Source organism: Amia ocellicauda, chromosome 19, assembly GCF_036373705.1.
Source record: "Amia ocellicauda isolate fAmiCal2 chromosome 19, fAmiCal2.hap1, whole genome shotgun sequence".
Lineage (NCBI taxonomy): Eukaryota > Metazoa > Chordata > Actinopteri > Amiiformes > Amiidae > Amia > Amia ocellicauda.
In genome coordinates this window covers 8,813,150-8,840,034 of record NC_089868.1, presented here as the reverse complement: position 1 = coordinate 8,840,034, position 26,885 = coordinate 8,813,150, and the positions used below count along the sequence as shown (strand labels likewise).

At 39.6% G+C, this 26,885-nt stretch overlaps 1 protein-coding gene across 2 annotated transcripts in view; it reads left to right on the top strand.

Annotated features, from left to right (window-relative positions):
* rabgap1l (RAB GTPase activating protein 1-like) overlaps positions 1-26,885 on the top strand; it is a 219,621-nt gene that overhangs the window by 135,946 nt on the left and 56,790 nt on the right. For both annotated transcript variants that reach the window (XM_066692340.1, XM_066692341.1), the window contains exon 18: positions 8,122-8,163. In XM_066692340.1, the coding sequence (XP_066548437.1) occupies positions 8,122-8,163 (42 nt within the window). The remainder of the gene's footprint in view (positions 1-8,121; positions 8,164-26,885) is intronic.

Here is a 26,885-nt window from a genome sequence, read left to right as displayed (position 1 = left end):
TCTAGCTTTTTGTTCCCCTGCCTCAGATTTCCTTAGGCTGTAATCTATATTGTTTAATTTTCCTGCTATTCAAGATGGGCAAATCTGGGGGGAACTCTGCTTTAATGTCAGCATCTCAATGAGGAATTTGGAATTCTATTCTTTCTCTGTGTATTGCCCAACCTTTTATAATAAAAGCGTCTGAGCGCAAAATTGATTTTTTTAGAACATTTTTTTTTTTTTTTTAATTCAAGTTTAAAAGGTCAGTCCTTCTTTAAATAATTCAGTGCAGTACCTCTACAGACAGCTTTTGTTGCCAGTGCTGTGATGTGACTTGTTTGTCTCTCAGACTAATTTGCCTATTTCAGTTCAAGTCACATGGGACATTTGCCTATTCTTACTATAGGGTTGTTTTTTTTGTTGTTGTTGGGGGGGTGGGTTCCATTATCAGCCACAGGCAGAACACTTTGAATTTTCTTCAGCCTCTCTCTTTTATTTAGCTTTTAATGTATGACGAGCATCTTCTGTCTAATACCCCAGGGTGCCTCACACTCTCATTTAGCCACTCATGGCTCGCACTGTGTTCCTAAAAAGGCACAGTTTTGCAGCAGACCCTCTTCGAGTTAAAAAAAGAAATGAGAGAGAAAGAAAGAAAAGATACAGAAGCAGGCCTCCTACTGTACTGCTAGTTTGGTGCAATATTGGACTAATTGACTGGTCTATCAATTCATAAAGGCTGAGATGACAAACTGAATTGACATTAATTTCAGCCCAGCCCCCTGTATTTCAGGTCACTGGCACTGCAGCAGACAGATTGTTGGATGAGGCCTTGTTTGAAAGAACTGGCAATGCAGTCTCAGATGACATCTTTCAGGTCTTGATAGGCACACTCGCTCGGAAAACTAGCAATCCCAGAAGCCTGTGCTGCAGTCAGCTCCAAAGCAGACATCTGTGAACTCCATCTGCAGTGCTGTTGCAAGAATTTTACAGAAGATCCTATAAATATAATATTGAGAATGGTGACAAACAAAAAAAAAACAGCCAATGCAAGGAATTGACAGACATCACCAACATTCTTGCAAATAGTCTTTATTCTCCGATTGTTTATATGTTAGAAAATGTTTTGTCCGAGCTTTGAGTTTCATGCCGTAAGAATTGCTAAGTCATAGGTATTTGTTTGTAAATCATACATGCCTGACGTTATGCCTAACTTGAAAATGGCAATAAATATATCAGTTTAAGAGTTTATAAACTGTTAACAAGAAAACACAAAAAAGCTGGCGTGCATTTCTACACAGGTCTGTAACCTTGGCTGATCAAAGGTCAGCTTTGTTTTGCAAGGATTGTTCACAATGGTGAATATTGTTTTAACTGCATATAATTTGGCTAAAGTGTTTCTGCAATGGAAGGGATGATGTGACAATTATTTAATTTCTTTGCATTGTTTGTGAGAACAGATTTGTTGAAAAGTTTTACCTGTATTGAACCTGTTAGAGGGAGGCTTTTAAGACGACTGCTCACTGGGCTTTGTCAATCCTTTGGCTGTCTGGCACGCTACTTGATTTCAACGTGTTTGGTTTGTACATTGCTTCTTTTCCACAGCTGCGCAGTGCCCCCCTGTTGGCATGAAGGCTGAGTTTTGAAAGTCCTTATACCCCTTTAATTCAAAAGGACGTTCTTTATTTTAGGTCACGCTCCAAAAGCCAGCACTGCTGAGGACAGTTTAAATGAAGCAATACATCATCGCTGGTGCCGTTTCTGCCTCTGTACCGGGGATCTGTATTAATGCAGCTCAGGGGCATACGGAACGAATGTACAAGCATTCTGATTATCTGTGGGCTCAGGGAAGCATTGCATTTCATTTGACTATGCGGCTTTTCGTCATTCATCATAAATGTACCCGTCTTAATATGATTGAATTTGTAAATGTTATGATGTTTTGTATTAGAAACTGGGGTTAGTTCATTTAATTGAATACAACAAATACTTGAATACTACAGAAATGGTATAATTCTATTTTATGAGACTTTGCACAAGTTGCGTGTATGAATACATTTTATTTTTCCAGTAATGATCCTAGCATAGTCATTCTGAATCTATGTACCTGTGTGTTTGCATTATACCATCTGAGAGAGACATCCTTATTTTCTCTTTGTCCAAGCTGCAGTACATCAGGTCAGAGTTCACAGCTCAATTGTTTTCATCATTCTACCAGATATAGAAAATCATATATATACAAATAATCTATTTGATAGATACATACAAAATGCTCAGTTGCAGCGTCCATTCACTGTTACTAATGTCAGAACACTGTACTTCAGTCTACACCACCTGCATTGTTCAATAGAAGCATGTCAAGTAAAATCAGATATGAAAGTGTACCGTCATTGGGAGTTTATCATATTTGCATCAGAATATCAGCACCAGCAACTTTCATTTCTGATTGGAACTAGTGAAAATGAATCCAAACTTTGTTGGATCACTTTCGATGTGGAGAACGTTTCCAGATGTGGCAAAGGGAGTGCTGTCCACTACTGCTTAGGCACAGTTTGACAAGTGAGTCTGGAGTCAGCCATTTTCTCTTTCCTCACCGTGCCATCTTTTTTCAGGTCTTTCTGATTTCTGAACATTTGTGTTGTTAATATTTTACTATCCCATTACATAATGTATGCTAATAACACTAGTAATAACAATACTATCATCACAATTATAATCTTCATAAAACCAAGAGCAGACTGCTAATGAATATGAATGCTCTTGAACAGCCAGGATCTACTATGAGTCATGCATTGCTTCGACTGTTTACAGTCTAAGAGTTACAGTCACAACAGCTCTGTGGAGTCCCCCCCCCAACAAAGGGCACAAACAATTAATTATATATCATTAGTTTGCACTACGTTTGTGCCACTCTATGCCAGTGAAACCAATGTTTAGACTATTATGCTTTTAACTTTATTGACAATTATTTTTTAGGTGAGTGACGTCACTCAGCCCCTCCACAACAACAGAACCAAACCAAATGTCTGTTTCATTTGCGCTACATGTGTGCCAGTGAAACAAGCAGAATTTGAATTACCATGGTTATAATGTACTTTCCATACAAAGTACTAATTAATTAGGTCCCCTGGCATGTTTTCTGTGGATTGAAACATTCATTTTTACATTTCATTGCAAAAAAATAAATGACATGATATGTTTATTATTAATAAACTTTATTAAGCTTGTATGATTTTTAACTGAATATAATGTATTCAAAATAAAGATTATTTAACATCTGAAGCATTAACATTTAAAGTTTCCAATGAAAACATGTACTAATGTTTAGCATAGTATTTCTTATACTAAACCATGGTATATGAAAGTCAACATAAAAGGGATGCTGCCCAAATCTTTCCATATCGTTTTTTTATAATTTAGCCTGCTGGTTTCATATCTCCTCTTTAGATGGCTCTGCAACTTTTTGCAGCTTTTTGTGTACATTGACAAAGTTTTTCGTATTGACATGTTTATACTACCGTACATGATCACTCTTTCCTGCCAAAAGTTCCTATTAGTTTAACACACTTCATCTTTTGTGTAGAGCACAACATGATGGCATATCTTGCTTTCTGGGTTTACTGATTTGACTCCATCTGAGTCATCATTTCAGCGAAAATTATAATTTAATTATAATTTAATTTTGGTATATCAACTAGAATGACTGAAGCATTGGTTTCACCGGCACAAACCATACTATAGCACAAAAGAGACGTGTTTCATTTGAGTTTCTGGGGGGGCTGAGTGATGTTACTATCCTAAAATAAAGAAATGCTAATATCTTCAAAAACATAATAGCACAAACATTTATTTCACTGGTACAAACTGGCACAAACATAGTTGTGGGGGGTCAACTTCACGGAGCTATTCACAATCAGCCATTGAAACAAAATCCCCTCGCTGGTATTGTGAAAAACTTGGAAAACATTAATTTCAAATGCTTACATTTTTAGAAATTGTGAAATATGTATAAGTAGTTCATCCTTTCAGAATTTCAAAACAATGAGATGCACAAACAATGTGTTTTCATTATTTTCAGTTGATTTTCCAATGTCTTCACTTACACTCTTAGAGAAGATAACTGTTGTCAGCAAAGCCATCATTGCATTCCATACACTATTGATGTTTTGCCACTATTAGGGCAGCGCTCATTTATGGGGGTGGGGAATGATTTATTCAACACATTGTGTAATGTAGTTTATTTAGTGCTGTTTGTATGAAAGCCTTGTCTGTTTTTGTCGGACTCGTATTGCAGCAGGGGTTAACCGAACCTCCTAAATCGCACTGAACGGGAAAAACAGCTTTTTAATGCATCTCAGCCAACCAGTGCCATCTAGTGTACGCCTCCTGAAGGAAGTCTTCTTAATCTATTAATAGGCTCAGGAGTATATTTTTATCCTTGTGTTGCCATGTTAACGGGGTTGTCTGAACAATGGCAGATCTGTAGCTGTTTCCGTGCCGCCTGTGTATAACCACACTGAGTGCCGGTGACATTCTCCAGCTCTGAGACCTCTCTCTCGGGGGCTGCCTGGGCAACACCAAAGGCAAATCTTATTTCATGTCAGTCCAGGGGAGCCATGTTCCATTTCCCTTAAAAGCTCCCTTAGAGACACCTCTCTGAGCAGGCTTGTGAAACACAGCTCCCCAAAATATAGGGGAGAGATGCCCCACACAAGTTTGCCTAAATCTGTTAAATATCATGTGGACTCTGAGATAAGTCATTTTATAAATAAATAAATGAATAAAGCGATAATTTTCAGCTTTAAACAAGATGTAGGTCAGCACTGTATGTTTGTATTGCAGGCCTTTTTATATATATTTGTTTAAATGCAGCTAAGAAATGCATTTGATGCTTGTAGCTCCACTCCCAGTACATATACAGTGAGGGAAAAAAGTATTTGATCCCCTGCTGATTTTGTAAGTTTACCCATTGACAAAGAAATGATCAGTCTATAATTTTAATGGTAGGTATATTTTAACAGTGAGAGACAGAATAACAACAACAAAATCCAGAAAAACGCATTTCAAAAAAGTTATAAATTGATTTGCATGTTAATGAGGGAAATAAGTATTTGACCCCTGCGACTTAGTACTTGGTGGCAAAACCCTTGTTCGCAATCACAGAGGTCAGATGTTTCTTGTAGTTGGCCACCAGGTTTGCACACATCTCAGGAGGGATTTTGTCCTCCTCTTTGCAGATCCTCTCCAAGTCATTAAGGTTTTGAGGCTGACGTTTGGCAACTCGAACCTTCAGCTCCCTCCACAGATTTTCTATGGGATTAAGGTCTGGAGACTGGCTAGGCCACTCCAGGACCTTAATGTGCTTCTTCTTGAGCCACTCCTTTGTTGCCTTGGCTGTGTGTTTTGGGTCATTGTCATGCTGGAATACCCATCGACCCATTTTCAATGCCCTGGCTGAGGGAAGGAGGTTCTCACCCAAGATTTGACGGTACATGGCCCCGTCCATCGTCCCTTTGATGCGGTGCAGTTGTCCTGTCCCCTTAGCAGAAAAACACCCCCAAAGCATAATGTTTCCACCTCCATGTTTGACGGTGGGGATGGTGTTCTTGGGGTCATTCCTCCTCCTCCAAACACGGCGAGTTGAATTGATGCCAAAGAGCTCGATTTTGGTCTCATCTGACCACAACACTTTCACCCAGTTCTCCTCTGAATCATTCAGATGTTCATTGGCAAACTTCAGACGGGCCTGTACATGTGCTTTCTTGAGCAGGGGGACCTTGCGGGCGCTGCAGGATTTCAGTCCTTCACGGCGTAGTCTGTTACCAATTGTTTTCTTGGTGACTATGGTCACAGCTGCCTTGAGATCATTAACAAGATCCTCCCGTGTAGTTCTGGGCTGATTCCTCACCGTTCTCATGATCATTGAAACTCCACGAGGTGAGATCTTTCATGGAGCCCCAGACCGAAGGAAACTGACAGCTATTTTGTGTTTCTTCTATTTGCGAATAATTGCACCAGCTGTTGTCACCTTCTCACCAAGCTGCTTGGCGATGGTCTTGTAGCCCATTCCAGCCTTGTGTAGGTCTACAATCTTGTCCCTGACATCCTTGGACAGCTCTTTGGTCTTGGCCATGGTGGAGAGTTTGGAATCTGATTGATTGATTGCTTCTGTGGACAGGTGTCTTTTATACAGGTAACGAGCTGAGATTAGGAGCTCTCCCTTTAAGAGAGTGCTCCTAATCTCAGCTCGTTACCTGTATAAAAGACACCTGGGAGCCAGAAATCATGCTGATTGATAGGGGATCAAATACTTATTTCCCTCATTAACATGCAAATCAATTTATAACTTTTTTGAAATGCGTTTTTCTGGATTTTTTTGTTTTTATTCTGTCTCTCACTGTTAAAATACACCTACCATTAAAATTATAGACTGATCATTTCTTTGTCAGTGGGCAAATGTACAAAATCAGCAGGGGATCAATTACTTTTTTCCCTCACTGTACATCCTATGCATTTTCTACCAGATTGTTTCTGTGACCTAGATGTTTTGTATTTTGTTTGTTTTAAGCTATACCTAGAACTTTGGTGGGTTGACCTTTGAAGAGTCCTTCCCGTAACATAAAATACTATATCTCAATATCTGAAACAATTTTTAAATTGTATCACCATGTGATCAAATATTTTTGTTTGAAAATGTATTTTTTCATATACCTTTGGGTAGGGTTTATTCTTCTTCCAGAAGGAATAGTACAAGTACAAAATAATGAAATAAATTATACAGTCAGGCAGCAATTACTCATGATATCACAGGGATCAGAAAAGACAACACTGGTTAAAATTAACCACAGCAATAAATAATTAACACAAAGTACTCTACTGTGTTTCTCATATCTCATAATGGAGATAGGTGGTTAGGGAGCTATGCTTTTACAGAGACAGAGGGGAGACAAGAAGGCACTCTCAGCAATTTGGCATACAACTCTAGCAGAGGTATAGAGAATTAGCCTTGCTGGGGTGTGATGGTTAAATAATCAGTCAGCGATACTCATAGTGTTTGTTTGAAAGTTCAGGAGGAGTTTGGCCTTTAAGCCCAGTGTCTTATTAAAATCAACCTCAAATGTATTCATGTTTCTAATTGCTGTCCCTTTTTAAAAGAAACTAAAACAAAATAATGCACAATCCTTGGACTCATCAATCACTACAGAATGAACTGTCAGATTCCATTATCATTTTAATGCTAAACACTCTTGATTTGCCTTTGCCTCATAGCATTTTGCTATGTGGCTTTTTTTTGGAGGGGGGGGATATATATATATGTGTTCACTTTGTTTTGTTTGTTTGTTTGTTTGTTTGTTTGTTTGTCTTATTTGATGAAGTATGATATTACACTAATTTCAGTATTATTTTTTCAATCTTTTGTGTTTTTGAGGCTTTACATTTGGTCAGTTGTAGTCTTTTTGGAAAGGCCCACAGACAAATTGCAGGTTGTACAAAATAACTTACTGCCACCAGTGTGAAGAAAACTACTGCAGTGCACAATAGCCTAAACTACCTTAAAGTCATGCCATATTATTTCTACGTCTTCTTTCAAACACATCAAAATTGTTAATGACCCTTGCTTTGTACCTAGTCGTGGTTTAAGCTAATGTAAGAAGCCACAGTCTACAACTTCTACATGAAAACTAGGTACAACATTGAAATGTGTGATTCATGGGTATTTTAAGGTTTCAATTTGGTCTAGACCTCTTTTGTTGAAATGTTAAAAACTTGGCTACCTGTTCCCAAAGTGAACCCTGGGGGCCAAATGCGGCCTTTGAAGATCTTTTGTGCGGCCCCTTTATTATATCCCATGCAAACTCCGGAAATGTGTCCTCCATCACCAGACATTGGGAACCTCTGTGTTAAATAATTATTAATTTCGTCTGTGATATCTCATTTCACTCACTCATCTCACATTAGATTCTTTCTCTTTCTCTATCTCTCTCCCCCTCTCTCTCTTATTTAAAATGAAGGTCCAAAAGAATGATTGCGCTGCTGTGAAGGAAAGGCCTTTGAGGCCACATGCAGAATATGCTTAGCCATTTGTTGAATTTCCCCTTGGAAACCTTTCCTATTCTGACTCTCCTTTTATTTTTCCCTTTACAGGGGCTGAACATCATCTTCAACGTTGCATTAGCCCTCCTTAAGGTACGTTTGACATTTTATTGGACAGATACAGCCCATTTGAAATGTGTTTTACAATATATCTTAAGCTACCATTGTAGAAAATAGTGTAGTGTGTATAGTCTGTGAAAACAGGAAAGCAAGCGTGTAATCGCATTGTGGCTACAGACAGGTAGCGTCTTCATGCTCTCTGCTTATAATCGTGGGAATACAAGCCAGACCTTCGCGTGCAGTTATTCAGTCTGTTTCTAAAGGCATTTCTTGGAATTTCCTTGGAACAATACTGATTGCTTTAGATTATCCATTATGTGCTATGTCTTAGAATGGCTATCCAAGACTTTGGTGTGCATGTGGTCTGGGGGTCTGGTCCTGTGTCAGTGATGACCTCATGCTAATGTGAGAGTAGCCTTGATGTGAATCTTTGCTAATTCCCTTGATGAACAAGAGACTGTATCTGCAGCTACAATTTTCAGGATTGTGTTTGAATGTTGCTGGTTATGGTTATTGGTGCAATGTTTGTTCACTGTGTTGCATTATTCAATTTTATTTATCAGTTTTAAGTTATGGGTATGTAATTATATTTTTTAATTAATTCACACTAAATTGTAATGTAGGTGTATACTATTTAAAAATCTAAGTTATGGCACTGTTTTTTTCTTTGCATTGAATTAGCTACATTCAATGGAGGGTATTGATTTGCTTGAGCCTAGTACCCTCTGCTGGTAAAAAGCAGAAAATAAATACATTACAATCAAGCTGTGCTTACTGTGGGTAGGAAAAAAGTGCATCTATTCTTTTGGAACTTACAGAGTAGAAGCAATTTATTATTATTCCATTTGGATTGCATTTTATGTTATATAAACATTGGCCGATAAGGGTCTGCGTGCTTGTTTAAGCCACAGGGGAACTTCATTAATTCCTCAGGGATGCAGACTGCCAGGTTTTATATTATTTTTATTATTATTTTTATTTCTTGGCAGACACCCTTATCCAGGGCAACTTACAACATAAGTGCAAAAATACAGAGAAGTACAAGGCATCAATCATTACAAATTCAACTTAGCAATTCAAAATAATACATTTTACAAATTCCAATTTACAATTACACAAGTACAGTAAGAGACTTCCTACATCCTGGACGGTGAAAGCTAAGTGCTGTCAAGATGTAGGGTTACAGACGAGGGCTACGGGAAAGGGAGCAAGGAGGAAGACAATCAAGAACGCGAGGAGCATAATAAACTGAAGTGCTATTTAGCTGGGATAGAGAACTAATATTACAAGTGCTGTCAGAAGAGATGCGTCTTGAGTAAGCGCCGGAATGAGGTCAAGGACTGTTTTGACTTCGGTGGGCAGGTCGTTCCACCACTTAGGGGCCAGGGATGAGAAGGAGTGGGCTCTGGATGAAGGAGAGTGGAGAGGAGGCAGATATGTCACTATTTGTCAGCAACAGCTTTTAAACATGAGCTCGGCCTCAAATCAAAAGGTTGACTTGCCTGGTCCAGTTACACAAATAATTCACACTGTTGGGTAATGAATTCCTTGAAAGTTCTATGAAGACTTCAAAACCATTCATCTCTGAAAAAAATGCTACTTTAATGCTGAGTGTGTCCCACAAACATGAAGTGTTGCTTTCCAATCCAGCCTATGTCTTTGCCAGATTTGCCTGAGGAGGTCTCAGGGGCTGGTGCACAATTGACATGGTGGTTTGGGTGGAAGCTGACTCGGGAGACCTCAGTTCAGTCACCTACACGTTCCATTTATTTCCATCTGCATCAAATCCTTTGAATATCCAAATCCTCCAAATCTGTTTCAATGTCTGATTAAACGATTTAGCAATTTCATTCTCTAATTAAGGATTTGGCTGTACCATGGAAGATGATGACAAAGCACAACATTTGAAATTAACTCAAGAGCAGGAATTTACTATACTAAATGTATTTGATTAGGGCTGAGCAATAAATCAATATCAATAATTATTGAGGTAATTCCCACAATAATGATATAAAAACGTTTAGATTACTTTTTCGATAATGTTGATATAGAATAATTAGGTGCAGCAGCCCAGTTCACCTCTGTGACGCAGCAGGAACGTGTGGAGAAGTGACAATATGCACATGGAGAGGTATACGCCCACTAAAAAACACTTAGCACCTCGAGTGATGGAGTAGCCACTATTAACCATGAAAAATGAGTGATGTAGGCAAAAACAGCGACAGTGATAGCCATGGAGAAGGAGCAGCTTCCAACAAAGAAATTATTGATGAAAAGGGTTCAACTGTTTCCGTTATTTGTAAGTGGTTTGGCTTTTTGAAGTCCGACAAACAGCAGAGCAATGTTCGGTGCAAATTGTGATTACCAAGTCTGGTAACAAACCTTTTTCACCATCTGAGGCAAAATCACTGTTTGGAACATGCAGAAAGTTTGAGTTTGCGCCACGATATTGATAAACGCCCGTCAAGCACCAGCCAATCGCCTGAAGCAGTCAACACTGACAGCGTTTATGCCCTACGAGCAAACATCGAAAAGATACAAAGACATTACAAATTATATTATGCATTGCATTCCTAAGGACACGCTACCAATTAGCACAGTCTAAAAGAAAGGTATCAAGAGGCTTATCAATTTCATTGACCCCAGGTACATGCTCCCTGTCCCCAAACATTTCTCTCACACCACACTGCCTAAACTCTATGCCGAGTGTAGGGAAAAAGTTGAGGAAGAGCTCAAGACAGATTTTACCGATCTGTGGACCAGTCGCACGTCAGATCCTTATATTAGCCTCACTATCCACTATATTGACAGAGAGTGGAATCTTCTAAATAAATTCCTTCAAACATCATACTTTGCCGAAGACCACTCGGGTGAAGCTATAGCAGAGGGGCTCATTGACGCTATCGTCTCCTGGGGACTCAGTCAAGACAGACAGGTCTGCATTACGATGAATAGTGGTGCGAGCGTGCTGAAGGCAGTGAAGGCCATTTCACAGGTCTTGTCCAGTGACAAGAAGACCTGGCACTTAGCTCCCACCTATACAGATATAGATGTTCTTGAGTCCATCAACCAGGCATTGACCACACTCCTAGAATTCACAGATGCTCTGTCTGGTGAGTCTTACCTGAAGCCAGTAATACACCTCTTCAATACAGAGGTCATGAAACCTGATGATGGTGAAATGGACTATCTGAATGAGAAATATGATGACCTAGCCACAGATGACCTCCTGGACATAGCCTCGTTGGTCAACCCTTGGTTTAAAACGCATTACATCAATGAGGAGAAGGTGGCTCACAAGCTCACCAAAATTGGACAGTTGCCTGGTCTGATGAGTCTCGATTTCTGTTGAGACATTCAGATGGTAGAGTCAGAATTTGGCGTAAACAGAATGAGAACATGGATCTGTCATGCCTTGTTAACACTGTTTAAGGCTGGTGGTGGTGGTGTAATGGTTTGGGGGATGTTTTCTTGGCACACTTTAGGCCCCTTAGTGCCAATTGGGCATCGTTTAAATGCCACGGCCTACCTGAGCATTGTTTCTGACCATGTCCATCCCTTTATGACCACCATGTACCCATCCTCTGATGGCTACTTCCAGCAGGATAATGCACCATGTCACAAAGGTCGAATCATTTCAAATTGGTTTCTTGAACATGACAATGAGTTCACTGTACTAAACCGGCCCCCACAGTCACCAGATCTCAACCCAATAGAGCATCTTTGGGATGTGGTGGAACGGGAGCTTCGTGCCCTGGATGTGCATCCCACAAATCTCCATCAACTGCAAGATGCTATCCTATCAATATGGGCCAACATTTCTAAAGAATGCTTTCAGCACCTTGTTGAATCAATGCCACGTAGAATTAAGGCAGTTCTGAAGGCGAAAGGGGGTCAAACACAGTATTAGTATGGTGTTCCTAATAATCCTTTAGGTGATTTGTATGTATATATATATATATATATATATATATATGTATATGTATATATATATATATATATATATATATAGTGATAATTAATTTGCCATATCGCCCAGCCCTATATTTGATAAATGATCATACCACAGGTGTATTTCATCTCACACTGATTCCGCTGAATCGAAACAGCTTCTAAAGATGAGGTAATCACTGATGCACATTGTATAGACCTGTCAGGAGTGAAGCTTCATTTTCAGTGTCTAAATAACTAACTAGATTTCCTCCACCAGATGTTGCAAGAGAGCGTGAACAGCTTCCTTCAGATTGAATCAGTGAACGATTGAGCAGAGCAACGGGTCAGATCGTTCAGTGCTTTACAAGGCTTCACTTCCTTTTACCATTACTGCCAATCAGACAATCTCCTTAAAAACACATAAACAACAGCAATGCATAGCTCTCTTGTCAGAATCCTTGTCTAAACATACAGCTGTTAATGTAGCATTGCTGTCCCAGTCGCCTACACAGAAGAATAAAAACAACAAAAAACAAATTGAACATTATGACTCTGACGACTTGGTCTTTTGTTTTGATATCCTTCGTTGCTTCTAATTATTGTTGTCTTCTATGGCACAGAGGGATATATATATACAGTATATATGTATTAAGCAGCATTTCTGCTCTAGCCTGTCTGAGGGAGTGCCGGTGTGGAACGGATGCTCGGAATGCTTTTGTCAAAGCATCGGCTTCCATTTCATTCTCATGTTGAGATGCACCTGGAATATTCTCAGCTCTATAATCTATAGTTTCAGCTTCATAATTATTGTGTTCACCTCTTTTTTTGGAGAGAGACCGTTCTTTGCAGTTTTCTGATTTTGCTTTGCTCTCGTAAGTCTCCTTTTTGCATCTCATGTACTCACCCAATCCTCATTTCTGGCTATAAAAGCACAAGTGACTTATCTGCACACAAACAGGATGATTTTGATTCAGTGTAAGAACATGAGAATCTCAAGGTGTCAATGTTTTCTCATTCCAGGTAGGTGTATGTTGCAAATCAATTAGCATATTATTTAATGGCATGTAAATGGTCTTATATTGAAACAAGTTAATTTATTTCTACTTCTGCATTCATACTGCAGAAAAGTGTATTCATTTTGTTCTTTTCGAACAAGCAGTACCAGGGAATGATCAAGTTCAAAGGCCATTATCCTGAAATTCTAGTTTCTTGCACTGAACATTATTCTATTTGACCTAGAGCTTTTTCTAAATATTGTAGTAAGACATCTTAGGCAAACAACAAGAAGTTAATTATCCTCACTTCAACATTAACAAATGTGTAAAATGTAACTGTTTGATCTTTAACCTTCCCTGTTTATATATGGTAAAACACTATTTTCTGTACCAATATTATTGTGTTGTCATACTGATAATATATATAACTTTTTTTTTTTTCACAATACTCCAAACAGTAAGAAAGCCTCCTACAGTATTAAAATATTAGTTTTCAGGCCTAAAAAAAAGAACTCTGCGGCTCGTCTGATATTCTCTCTGCCACGATTCGCACACCCTACTCCACTGCTCCGCTCCCTCCACTGGCTCCCGATACCGGCACGCATTCAGTTCAAGACTTTGACCCTCACCTACCGCTGTCTCGACCACACTGCACCGAGTTACCTTCAGTCACTCGTCTCTCCATACATCCCCTCCAGACCACTGCGCTCCTCCAGTGCCAGAAGACTAACTCTGCCTCCTTTCCACTCTCCTTCCTCCAGAGCCGCTCCTTCTCATCCCTGGACCCTAAATGGTGGAACGACCTGCCCACCGAAGTCAAAACAGCAGAGTCCTTGACCTCATTCCGGCGCTTACTCAAGACGCATCTTTTCCGACAGTACTTGTAATATTAGTCCTCTATCCCTGCTAGATAGTAATTTTTACATAGTCATTGAGGAGAACCGACATTTGAGGAGGTTCTTTTGCACATATCAAGCATCTGTGTGTCTTTATATAGATGGAAAGTCCCTTGACTGTCCTACAGCGAGACGGACCCTAAAGTCAATGCAACTGCCAGCCTGCATAAACACTCACTTACTTAGGACTTCCTGTATAAGTGCTGCGAGAAACATTTACCTTAGCAACGGACTTCAAAATAACATGTAAGACTAAAACTAACATACTTTAACCAATTAGTTCCTGCATATCGGAATACAAAATATTGCATTGCATTCTGTTTCTGATGTTTTGTTTGATACTATTTAATGAACCACAGAATCAAAAGATGGGAAGTGTTGGCTCTAGCTAGATGCCTGTTTGCTTTGATATTCTTAATGTGTGCCTGTCATATAGCAACAGTAGCTAAGGTCTCATTGAGTGTCCAGAACCCACCATAAGATCAGATGATGTCTGCCTGGCAGGATCTTCCTTAACTTCTCAGCCTCACATTCTGGTCAACAGGCTGATTCTTGGCTTCAGACAGGCAGTATCTTATCACAGAAACAATGAGATCATGTATTACGTCTGCTTGAGGTTTTGTCAGTTTGTTTATGTTGGAGATGCATGTCCATCTTCCATTATTATTATTCATATTTATTTATTAGCAGACGCCCTTATCCAGGCCGACTTACAAAATATTAGCGCAATACAAAGTGCAAAAATACAGTGCAGTATAAGGCATAACATCTTAGAATTTCCAATTCACATAATACAGTGCAATTCAAAGCATACATTTTACAAATTGCAATTTACACAATATATGAGGTCTTACATCCTGGACTATAAAACTGATAAGTGCAGGCAAGATGTTAGGTCACAGTCAAGGGCCAGGGGAAGGGAGCATAGGGGAAATCAAAATAAACAATACAAGTACTAGTAATGTAAGGTAAGTAGTATGATAAACGTTGTATAAGTGCTATCTTACAGGACAGTAAAGGACTAAATTACAAGTACTCTCTGAAAAGATGTGTTTTGAGTAAGCGCTGGAAGGAGGTCAAGGACTCTGCTGTCTTGACTTCAGTGGGAAGGTCATTCCACCACTTAGGGGCCAGGGATGAGAAGGAGCGGCTCTGGAGGAAGGGGAGTGGAAAGGAGCCAGAGTTAGTCTTCTAGCACCGGAAGACCGCAGCGGTCTGGAGGGGATGTATGGGGAGACGAGGGACTGAAGGTAACTTGGTGCAGTGTGGTCAAGACATCGGTAGGTGAGGGTCAGTGTCTTGAACTGAATGCGTGCCGATATCGGGAGCCAGTGGAAGTTGCGGAGCAGTGGAGTAGCGTGTGCGAATCGGGGCAGAGAGAATACCAGACGAGCCGCAGAGTTCTGGATGAGCTGGAGCGGCGGGTAGTAGTTGCAGGCAGGCCGGCCAGGAGGGAGTTGCAGTAATCCAGGTGGGAGAGGACCAGGGACTGGACAAACAGCTGAGTCGAGTAGTCGGTGAGGAAAGGACAGATTTGGCGTATGTTGCTCAGGATGAATCTGCAGGTCCGTGTCAGCGTGGTGATGTGCTGAGTGTAGGAGAGCGCAGGATCGAGGGTGACTCGTAGGTTTTTAGCGGAAGAAGAGGCAGAGAGTGTCATAGATTCCAAGGGGATTGAGATGGAGAGATCAGCAGAAGGTGAGCAAGACGGGGGAAAAGAGGAGAACCGATTTGGAGAGGTCGAGCTTGATGTGGTGCGAGTGCATCCAGGCGGAGATAGCAGACAAACAGGAAGAGATGCGAGAGGGTATGAGAGGGTCAGAAGAGGGAATAGACAGGAAGATCTGGGCATCATCTGCATAGAAGTGGTAAGAGAAGCCATTCATTATGTAACTTGTGTTAATTCAGTTTTATAATAATTATGTTCATAATCATCATCATTCTCCTTCATTTTTCATCTCCCCGGCTCGCAGTGTGCAAATTAAGTGATTCAGCCTTAAGAAAAGTAAGAGATCAGTGTAGTGTCTGCTGTTTGATTCCAGTAGCCCTCCCCAGATCTGCCTCTTGGTATTACAATGTGTCTCTGAGAACAGGTCTGTGCTTCTGAGCACCAAGAGGCCTCCAATATCAAAGGTCTAGAGTACAGAAACAGTTTTGCTTCACCAAGAGGAAAGGCAGTGTGTGCTATACAAAATGAGTAAATACTGACGATACTTATGGGTTGAACTAGGTCCACATCCTAAACGGACCACAGAGCTTTGCCTGCAAGTGTTGCAACCTGACATTGTCTGACTTTATGCTTTTGTATGCTTAGGAACTGCCACTCCAAACCTTCAGCCATGGCTGTTAACAACGAACAGCTTATCAGTCCATATTTCACAGAGAATTATCTTATGCAAGCCATCTAGTTTGTTTTGGATAGAGGATTAGCCCAATGAAAGGAACTGTGTTTTCCTCCATAGTTGTACAGTGTTGCAGGTCCCTCTGTGTGAGAGCATATAGGCTATCAAGTGTTTGCAGTTGAAGACAGTCGCTGTGGCTCAGCTGTAGTCTGCAGCAGGTTGCTAGGTAGCGCTGCGCCATGTGATGCTTGGTAAGGATCAGGCACGTTCCTAATGCTGTGTTGCAGGCTGCAGTTTGGACATCCTCTCGGTTTAGGGGGAAATGTATCATTCTGACAAATGAGGAAATAAGATCATGACTAGCAGTCTGTGTGTGACTCATTTTTATTAATACGTGAAAGAAGGGCAGCAATATTAATAGTCCTAGGACAGTATTTTATGACCTTCCAATCTCATGCTACACATATTTGATGCTGACACTGATTCTGTTATGTCCTTTTCTACCATTGCATCATTATGTAGGCATATTAACAGGATATTTTCTTTCATGTGTGCAACCATGTAAACCTAAGATCAGTTGATGAGATGAACACGGGGGGGAATCAAACACAAAACGAACACATATTTCATGTTACCTTCTTGAATGACATCTTCACTACACTGTACTTTCAAAAAATCAAACGAGCATTGTGCTTGTGGGTTTTGGAAACCACTGCTGACTTTTATACTGATGTAGCATTTGCAGTGATGTTGAACGATGGTTAATTGAGTATTTCCTTCACAGAGCAGTATTCACCCTATTTACAACCCATACAATCAACAGACTCACTGCAAAGGGAAGATCTGATAGTAGCTACACCTACTGAATCTGCATTATTTACATCTGAGCGCTATGGTTGACAAAGTGATCTTTCAACACTCATGGTATCTCTAATTTGTTCTTGCCATGTCTTACTACTGGGGGAAATGACAAAGCATGATGCTACTGTCAGTAAAGCTGAATGCCAATATTATTGTAGTGAAATTGGTCTTTTTACCCAATCCATGATATATCGTAGAGATAAATATTTCTGCATGTTTAATTGCCAAATCCTCAGAATGTAATACCTTGACTGCTGACAGCTGATGGGGTATTTCATGTGTGTGACTGTTCTGTGCCTTTTATCTCCCATAATTAGAAAGACAGACAGAGGAAATGGTTTCTTTGGTCAATAACCAAACCATAACATTCATTCAAGTGTGTGGTCATCACTCATTGGTATTTACATGTAGGCTTATTGCATGTCGCTACGATCCTTCAGACATCTATAAACAGGACAGGTTCATAAGGTTTTCCCTAAATTAAAATAAACCAGTGTATAATTAGAATTATAAGCAGAAAATATCATACAATGAGACACAACTACATTACAATACAACTTTATTAAATCCAAAATGTATTTTTAGTATTTAATTTTGTTTTAATTCACTTACCCTTATTTTAAATTTGGTATGTGTGTTTATTTAATAAACTAAATTGCCAAAAAGGCCCGTGATTTGATTTCAGGTCTGTATCTGAAACAAACACCCACCATTCTGTGACTAAGGTGCCAGGTTCAAAATTATTTTAGAGTATTCAGTTTCCAGTTAGAATAACAAATTGTATTGTATTGTAAGGCATCAATTTAGAAAGGTTTATTGCTCAATTTATGCATTCATTTATTTCAATTTATGGGCAACTTTAAGAATGTGTCCCATGTCAAAGTGTCTGGGGAGGTTTTGGGCTAGATGGTAACCATCTTTACATGGCATATGATTATATTTTCACAGGGATAATTATGCTCTCCAGCCCACAAACTCCAGAAAAAGTAGTTTTCATCTGGGTTGTGTGTGGGAAATGAGTTCCATACACAGTAGCACAGTGTCCCAACAACTGAGCAACTATTTAATGTGGAAATCTCTTTTATATTGAATGTGCAGATTGTCAGAATTATACTGAAATAAAAACACAATTGTGAAAACAAGTGAAACCACATTTCTTTACATTTTCTAATTGATAATTGCTTGTCTATATTTTTTTATATCTGTTCATTTTTTATTATTCTTTATACTTGAGTTCAATGCATACAAATATATAAATAATATACAATAATAAATTGTGTTTATATCAAGCCTTCAAATGCACTATAGTTCAAGCACCCTACAAACAGAAATACTTTTAAAGAAAAGATGATTACATATTTAAATAAATTATATATACATTTAACAAGCCATCAAATGCAATTATTTAACCGCTTCAACTCCAAATGAAAAAATGAAAACCCTTCCCCGGTACCAGATGAAAATAATGAAACTAATGTTTTAACAATTGAATTTGCTTTAAAATGTAGAAATATGATGGATGAAATATATATATATATATATATATATATATATATATATATATATATATATATATATACACTCACCTAAAGGATTATTAGGAACACCTGTTCAATTTCTCATTAATGCAATTATCTAACCAACCAATCACATGGCAGTTGCTTCAATGCATTTAGGGGTGTGGTCCTGGTCAAGACAATCTCCTGAACTCCAAACTGAATGTCTGAATGGGAAAGAAAGGTGATTTAAGCAATTTTGAGCGTGGCATGGTTGTTGGTGCCAGACGGGCCGGTCTGAGTATTTCACAATCTGCTCAGTTACTGGGATTTTCACGCACAACCATTTCTAGGGTTTACAAAGAATGGTGTGAAAAGGGAAAAACATCCAGTATGCGGTGGTCCTGTGGGCAAAAATGCCTTGTTGATTCTAGAGGTCAGAGGAGAATGGGCCGACTGATTCAAGCTGATAGAAGAGCAACTTTGACTGAAATAACCACTCGTTACAACTGAGGTATGCAGCAAAGCATTTGTGAAGCCACAACACGTACAACCTTGAGGCGGATGGGCTACAACAGCAGAAGACCCCACCGGGTACCACTCATCTCCACTACAAATAGGAAAAAGAGGCTACAATTTGCACAAGCTCACCAAAATTGGACAGTTGAAGACTGGAAAAATGTTGCCTGGTCTGATGAGTCTCGATTTCTGTTGAGACATTCAGATGGTAGAGTCAGAATTTGGCGTAAACAGAATGAGAACATGGATCCGTCATGCCTTGTTACCACTGTGCAGGCTGGTGGTGGTGGTGTAATGGTGTGGGGGATGTTTTCTTGGCACACTTTAGGCCCCTTAGTGCCAATTGGGCATCGTTTAAATGCCACAGCCTACCTGAGCATTGTTTCTGACCATGTCCATCCCTTTATGACCACCATGTACCCATCCTCTGATGGCTACTTCAAGCAGGATAATGCACCATGTCACAAAGGTAGAATCATTTCAAATTGGTTTCTTGAACATGACAATGAGTTCACTGTACTAAACCGGCCCCCACAGTCACCAGATCTCAACCCAATAGAGCATCTTTGGGATGTGGTGGAACGGGAGCTTCGTGCCCTGGATGTGCATCCCACGAATCTCCATCAACTGCAAGATGCTATCCTATCAATATGGGCCAACATTTCTAAAGAATGCTTTCAGCACCTTGTTGAATCAATGCCACGTAGAATTAAGGCAGTTCTGAAGGTGAAAGGGGGTCAAACACAGTATTAGTATGGTGTTCCTAATAATCCTTTAGGTGAGTGTATACCAAAATGTGTTTTCATTAACCCTTTACACTCCCGTGTACTACTTTTTTGTTTGAACAAAGAAAACAATGCAAATGCAATATAAATAACTTTTTAGTTCACATTCTTATACTTTATTATACATAACGAACTTTTATAATAATAAAAACAATAAACAATACACTAAAATGTAAATGAACATAATAAACAAAACACTGAAACACAATTGAAAATAATACACTGAAACGCTATAATAATAAGCAATGAACAGTAATTAAACCTCAATCACTATTAAAACCTGTGCCATTGATTGAAATGTTCAAATCAATAAGCTTGGACAGATGCGCTACAAATGCATGACAGGGTTTTGCGCAGCCTGCTTCATCGCCTTGTATTCAGCACTGTTTTTTCAATGTATTCCGTCACAGTACTGTATAGCTTTTGCTCAAAACTGCGTTTCAGGCTAGATTTGTCGGTGGATCGTATCGGATTACAACATCTATTATTTCCGATATCCGAGCCAGTGTTTTTGGCCTGTATCGGACCGATACCGGTACCTCTAATATCTCTAATAATAATATGAAAGTCTATTTATATACTATGTAAAAGGTTGAATGGATTGCCGCAATACACAGAAGACTTCTATAAGCGCACAGGTACGTTGGAAGCTCTAAACGACATGCGATTATATAAAAACGTTACATGGTCACCCTTGACGACTTTCAGTACATATTCTACAGTACGAGCACTGCCTTTGGAGACCTGAAGTGCTAGACTGAGAAGCCGCTAATAGAATAAGAATCTTGGTGAACGCAGGTTCGGTATGCCACTGTGTGAGGGTTTTCATTTGACGTATGTGCACGCGTAATGGTGTTGAAGTGGTTAAACGAACAGAGTACCAAGCATACAAATAATCACGTTCCTTCTTAAAATACCATAATTAGAATAAAACATATTGCATATTGCAATAAAACATTGTTTTTGGAAAATGCAAGAAGTATTTTGTCTTGAGCAGCATATCATATTTGAGGAGCATATCATATTTCAACTGTAATTATGAGGCAAAAAATGAAATGTTTTATTCCACTGATGAATCTCCCTTCTGTTAAGTTATGAAGGGAAGGGAAGCTGTATCAGAGACACTCATAACAATTTGCCAATCAAACCCTTTGTGAAAAATGTGGAACTGTGAGTTTCTGCTTCAGAGATCATTTATCACCAGTACATTCCAGTTCTTAAAGTTAGAGCTCACACACTGCACACTGTCCCATGCAGAGATAATCGTACTCAATTATTTTCCTCTCACGTGTATAAGAAATAAATGTTCAAGACAGTATAAACACTCAAGACCTGCTTGATCTGCAGACTATTAACATGCACTAAAGACTGTAGGGTAGGCTGCCTTAGTTTTTCCCTATGAATTTTCTTTTGTAATGTCCTCTCCTTCATAACTAGATGCCTTGTTTTTTCAGTTTATCCATTTCTGAATTTGTAGCTTGAACTGCTTTTGATCTGCATTCATGGGCACACAGCGTTGGGCACAGTAATGCTATGCCTGCCTAGCGCCACCTCCAGGTGCTTTATTCTGAGCTCTGGTTAATGCAGCAGTACCAAAAGGGAATTCTGTGGCTTCAAGGCAACTTGCATTTTACCCTGGCTGGGAATGTGTTTGCCACACCCCTACACATTTCAAGCAACTCAACCCAGGGGGATAACAGTGCATGGCTCCTAAGCACCTCCTCCTGCATGAGGCCATTAAAATCAAACCTCAAGGGCCTAATCCTGAATGGGTTATTGCTAATTTTGATCGTTCACTTGATAAACATCTGAGAATAATGTCCTGGTGAATAATTAGATAAATACTTTCGTAATTAGAATGAAATATCATAGCCCCGACAGATTCAATTGTTTATAATATTGTATTGTATACCATTAGTATCCAACAGGAAAACAGAATGAGAAGGCTACATTACTCAGGTGAAAGCTTTTGAGATGTCAAATCTATCACCACTTAAATGCCTTTTCCACCTTGTTTACAGTGTAATTGAAGCGGTTTATGAGAAATCCTTACAAGTATATGTATTTAATGTTTATAGCAGCGGTGTATGTGTAATGTTTATCACACAGGAATAAAAGGCAGTCATCATTGACCGCTATGGTTTTCTCAAAAGATGGTGCTCTATAATTCAAGTGCATTATTACAGGCATTATAAGTATTAGTATTGTTAGCTGTAGAAATAATTTCACCCACAGTTATGTTTGTTCTTTATATTATACAAAATATATTAAGCTAGTTTTAGCAGTCAAGTACCTAAAACTGAACAACACATAAATGTACTCTTGTTGTTTTAGCTGCTAATGTATTTTGAGAATAAGCCATGAAACCAGATGGCATTTACTTTTGTGAGCTGTATTTATGAATTCATTTTGTTTTATACTCTGCCTTTTGCGTGTTTTTTTGTGAAATACTTTCTCTTCTGATGAGCCTACGCAATATTCTGCTATCCCCGCACCCTCTGTGTACGTTAATATTAATGTGCCTCTTGAATTTAACAAGCAAGACAAGCTACATTGGATTAGCACTGATTGCTACTGCCATGTCTTAAACTGGAGACCCTTTTTATTTTAATTAACACGGGAACAAATCCAGGAAAGCTATAAAGACACCCCCCCTCTCTTACCACCACCATCCTCCTCCTCTAACCTGTGAATCATTGATAAAAGGAGCCATGCACTTGCAGCTTTCCTCAGCCACCACCTCAATCCACAGCAGACATTAGCCGTATATGTGTGTGTGCAGTGTTGTCTGTGCGTGCGTGTTTATGTGTGCACATATATGTAGGCTACAGATGGAGATACAGTTGAAGCAGGGGAAGGATGGGAGGGGGGTTTGATGGGGATTGCACTGCCGTCTTTCTATTGGCTTCCTATTACAGCATTCTCCCCCGAGACTCCACTTTCTGTTTATTCACATGCCCTCCCCATTACTAATTCAGAGCGCACAGCAGTAGGAGCTGTCACGTTTCATGGATGGCTATGAGATCATCAGCCAGCCTGCAGCTTCTCTGCTCTGCCCTGAATTTCTCATCCTCGCTTCTGCTGCTGCTGCTGCTGCTGCTGTTGCTACCGCTGCCGCCGCCACCACTACTCTCACCGGCAGTGGCTTCCCTTTACAGCTCCTTGCTCCATCACGACACACCGACCATCCCAGTCCAGCTTTCTACAATGGACCCTTCTTATCAAAGCATAGGAGCAGACCTGCCACTGCAAGCCTTGCCCAAAGGATACAGCTCTGATTCCCTGTGAATGGATTCTCTTTTTTTTTCTTTTTAATTTACTGAACACATTCGTGCTATTAGTCATTGATCTATTAAAATCTGCAGTGAATTTTGATTGTTTTATTTATTTAAAGGCTTAGAAGCATGCTCCTAATTCACTCTCTATCCTTGCTTTGCCTTGATCGTCGATCTGAAAGTATTTCCTTGAAAACCAAGTCTCCTTCAGCTATGGAATCAGTAATGATTTGCAACATATCTATTTTGCATGTTTCCGGGTTCAGCTAAAGCAAAAGTGTGATTTTCTTGTTCTTTTCTTTTTTCCGCAAACATATCAGTGTCTTCTGGTCTAAATGGAGAAAACAAGAGATAACCTTTTAAGCCTAAGGCTGAAGAATTAATTCAACTGAATTATTTTTCCCTCCTAAACTTCAAAGGGATTTTCTGAAACTGCCATATTGAAAACCTATTAACTGTTTCAAAAAAGGCTGGAGGACAGACTGTCCAACCTCATTATGTGTGCCCGTGTGTTTTCCTTTTTACCTTTCCTCAGTAACGGTGGGAATCAATTTCAAAGACTAAAGAGAAGTCATTTTGGGAGTGGTAGATCACTTGTACATGCCAGTTAAGTCAAGCTGAGACCAGTGCACTGAATCACTCAAACTTCTCAGTTCAGTGTATGGTTTTATTTTTTTTATTTTTTTGGAGGTCTACTGTTTGCTCAACTCGCTGCAAGGAGATTGTTGTGGAATGGAGACCGTCCTTCGCTCGAATGAGATGCCTTGTCTGTCATAAATTTCCTTGTACTGTAGTATGAAGTGACTGTTGCCATGCAACCATTTTCATTTCAACTTTGAAAAGGAAAAAACTAACAAAGGTGCTGTTAAAGGCAATGGTTCCTTTACCAAAATGGAGTTGAACTTAAAGACATAAATACCTTTTTTTACCCCCTTGGATGGACAGTCCTGCCACGGCTCTGCCTCATCCAGGCTAGCTGGTAATCCCCCCCACCCACCCAGTTCTTCTTCATTGAATCGTCCTGTCAAACCCTGGCCAGCTCAACCCCAACCATTGAGGCCAGCACGCTGGAGCCTTCCTGTGTCCTGCACCCGGAAAAGGGGCTTCCACCTCCCCAGCCCCCTCCTCAGTTGCCCCCGCCGGTAAAGAGAGCAGAGGAGGCGGGTGACGACCGCAGCAGACTGGTCACAGATTGTGCATGCCGCGTCCTGGAGTTCCTAGGGATGGGGCATCGGCTGTTTGTGCCTCGTCTTCTAGCGGTGAGGGTTGCGTGTTGAAGTCTGTTTATTTACCGAATCTGAGAGACACGACATTTATATTCATTTATTCATTTATTTGTTGTTGTTGTTGTCATTGTTTGTTTGTTTTTCCACTCTACTGGAAATCGTTTTATTGTTGTTGCTGTTGTTGTTTAATATGGTCCAACCCTGCAATTATGCTATTATTACCTCGTGCCTTGCATGAAGTGTAAGTAAGGGACTAATCTGGCAACTGTTTGACTTAATGGGTGTGCTCACAGTGTCAGTCTGGGAGTACAGACGAGGTGGCTCTGGGTTTCTGAGAGGTGATTAAACCTCTGCCAGCTGCTGCACATGCTGTCATACTCTGCTTCCCATTTTGATTTATTTTTATAATTAGTATGGCTTTTATCATTGAACTCCTGCGCTCATTGAAATGGCTTGTCTAGTGTCAATTATTGTTACAGATTCTTATGATCAGAAGAACAAAACAACCATCTCTGTAGCACTGTCTTGCACTCAGCTAACCCAGTTGAACAGACAGACACCTGTTTTGGATCACAGATAAAGGGTTAGTTCAGCACAGACTTTGTGCTTAAAATCTGTCTCAGATACATTGAAGGGGAAAGCAAAGAAAACAGGAAGGTTTTATTTTTGAGTGTTTATTGCATTTAACATTAGCCCCGCCTTTTGTATTTTCTGTCCTCCATGATAGGTTTCCTGCAGGTTTCATAGGTTCCTGATTAAGACCTGTAATGAACAGGTGATTTCACTTCTTATCCCAATAATGATACATTAAATAATGATGGAAAAACTGACTGGACTGAAATTGCCCAGCCCTTACTATTCTATATTATATACATGATGTGATAGATGGTAAAAAATAATTGGATGGGTGGATTGGATGCATTAACAAGGATAATATTGAGTTTTGTTGAATTTGCATGTTTTATAGGTTATTTGCATCAAGGCTAATAGCCTGTTATAGTCTTAAAGGCCTTTGTTTCACTTCACTGTGAAGAAGTAACCCAGATCCTATCAGTCAGACCTATCCTGTATTATAGGTTTGGGCCTTTCTGTCTCTGTGTTGTTTCAGTAACCATGCTGGCTACAGAAGAACATCTTCCTCCTCTCACAGTGGTGAAGTGGCATACTGGTAATCATTAACAGTGGAGGGTTAGTAACTTAGTGGTTTTGTGGTGTATGTGTAGATAAGGTCAACAGGCACAATTCAGATGCAACAAAGTCAGTGTAAGAACCAAAAAAACTGTTCCTGAAAGAAACTCTTATAAGGTGTACTGAATGATATACACTTCATATCATGTGCTGCAATTATAGTGTCTAACCACTGAGTGGCTCTGTAAACTTGTTTAAATACCACCTGAAGTCAGGGCTTGCTAGCAGAGATGGGGAACCTGGCTCCTTGCAAACCCTGCTCTGCTGGCATGTGATTTTATTATCTTGTCGGGAACAGTGTTTCAGAAGCCATGTATTTTCCCAACAATTTGTACATGTCTTCGAACTCTTATCATCCTCACATAAAAAAGAATGCTAACACTTGATAGCAATATATTTCCCAGATCATTGCATTTCCACTGCCAGATTTGACAGCAGAAGCAATGAAGTGAGGATTAAATGCCCCCCCAGCTCTCCAGCAGTTGAATACAGCCACCAAAAACCTTTAACCAAAAGCAGAGCTTGAGTAGCATAAAAAGTTATGATATAAAAGCCTTTAAAAGCATTTATGGAATCGATATGAGGTTAGTAAACATGAAAAATGTCATAATGGCTTTTCATCTGACCAAAGCACCTTGCCTCAGTGGCCCCAACAGTCTTTACACATGTAAACTATTTTTGTGGCTACTCTCCAAGACCACCAAGACTTTTTATAATTGCTTTAAAATCTTGAAATCCACCTTCACTGAGTCGTCTTCTAACAATTCAGTGTGACAGACATGTTTCACGAGAGATCACAATTTGTTCTTATGTAATCTGTTGCAAAGAGAACTTTAAACGTACCTCTCTAGCATTTTTTGGGATAGCAATTGTTATTATTAAATGAATGAAGCATGATGACTACATTTCAAGCATTTGTAGCCAGTTAGATTCCCTACCCTGAGGCTTTTTTTGTTTTTGTCTGTTTCATTTCAATATGCAATATGTTCCTTTGTTTTTTCGATTGAAGTGTTTTTATTTGTAATGATCAATATCAGCTGTCACCATTATTCCAAGGTTCTTACTTACTACAGATATGTTTATCAAAGCTCATGTTCCTTATATACAGTAAGATCTAAAAATTAAAAAAAACATTAAAAATACCGTAAAACTTCAATTAAACGCCCCCAGCGTTTATTCCAAATAACTGCAAGAAGCTCCGGTGTCAACTGGACGGAGACTGGCGTTTGTATTAAACAT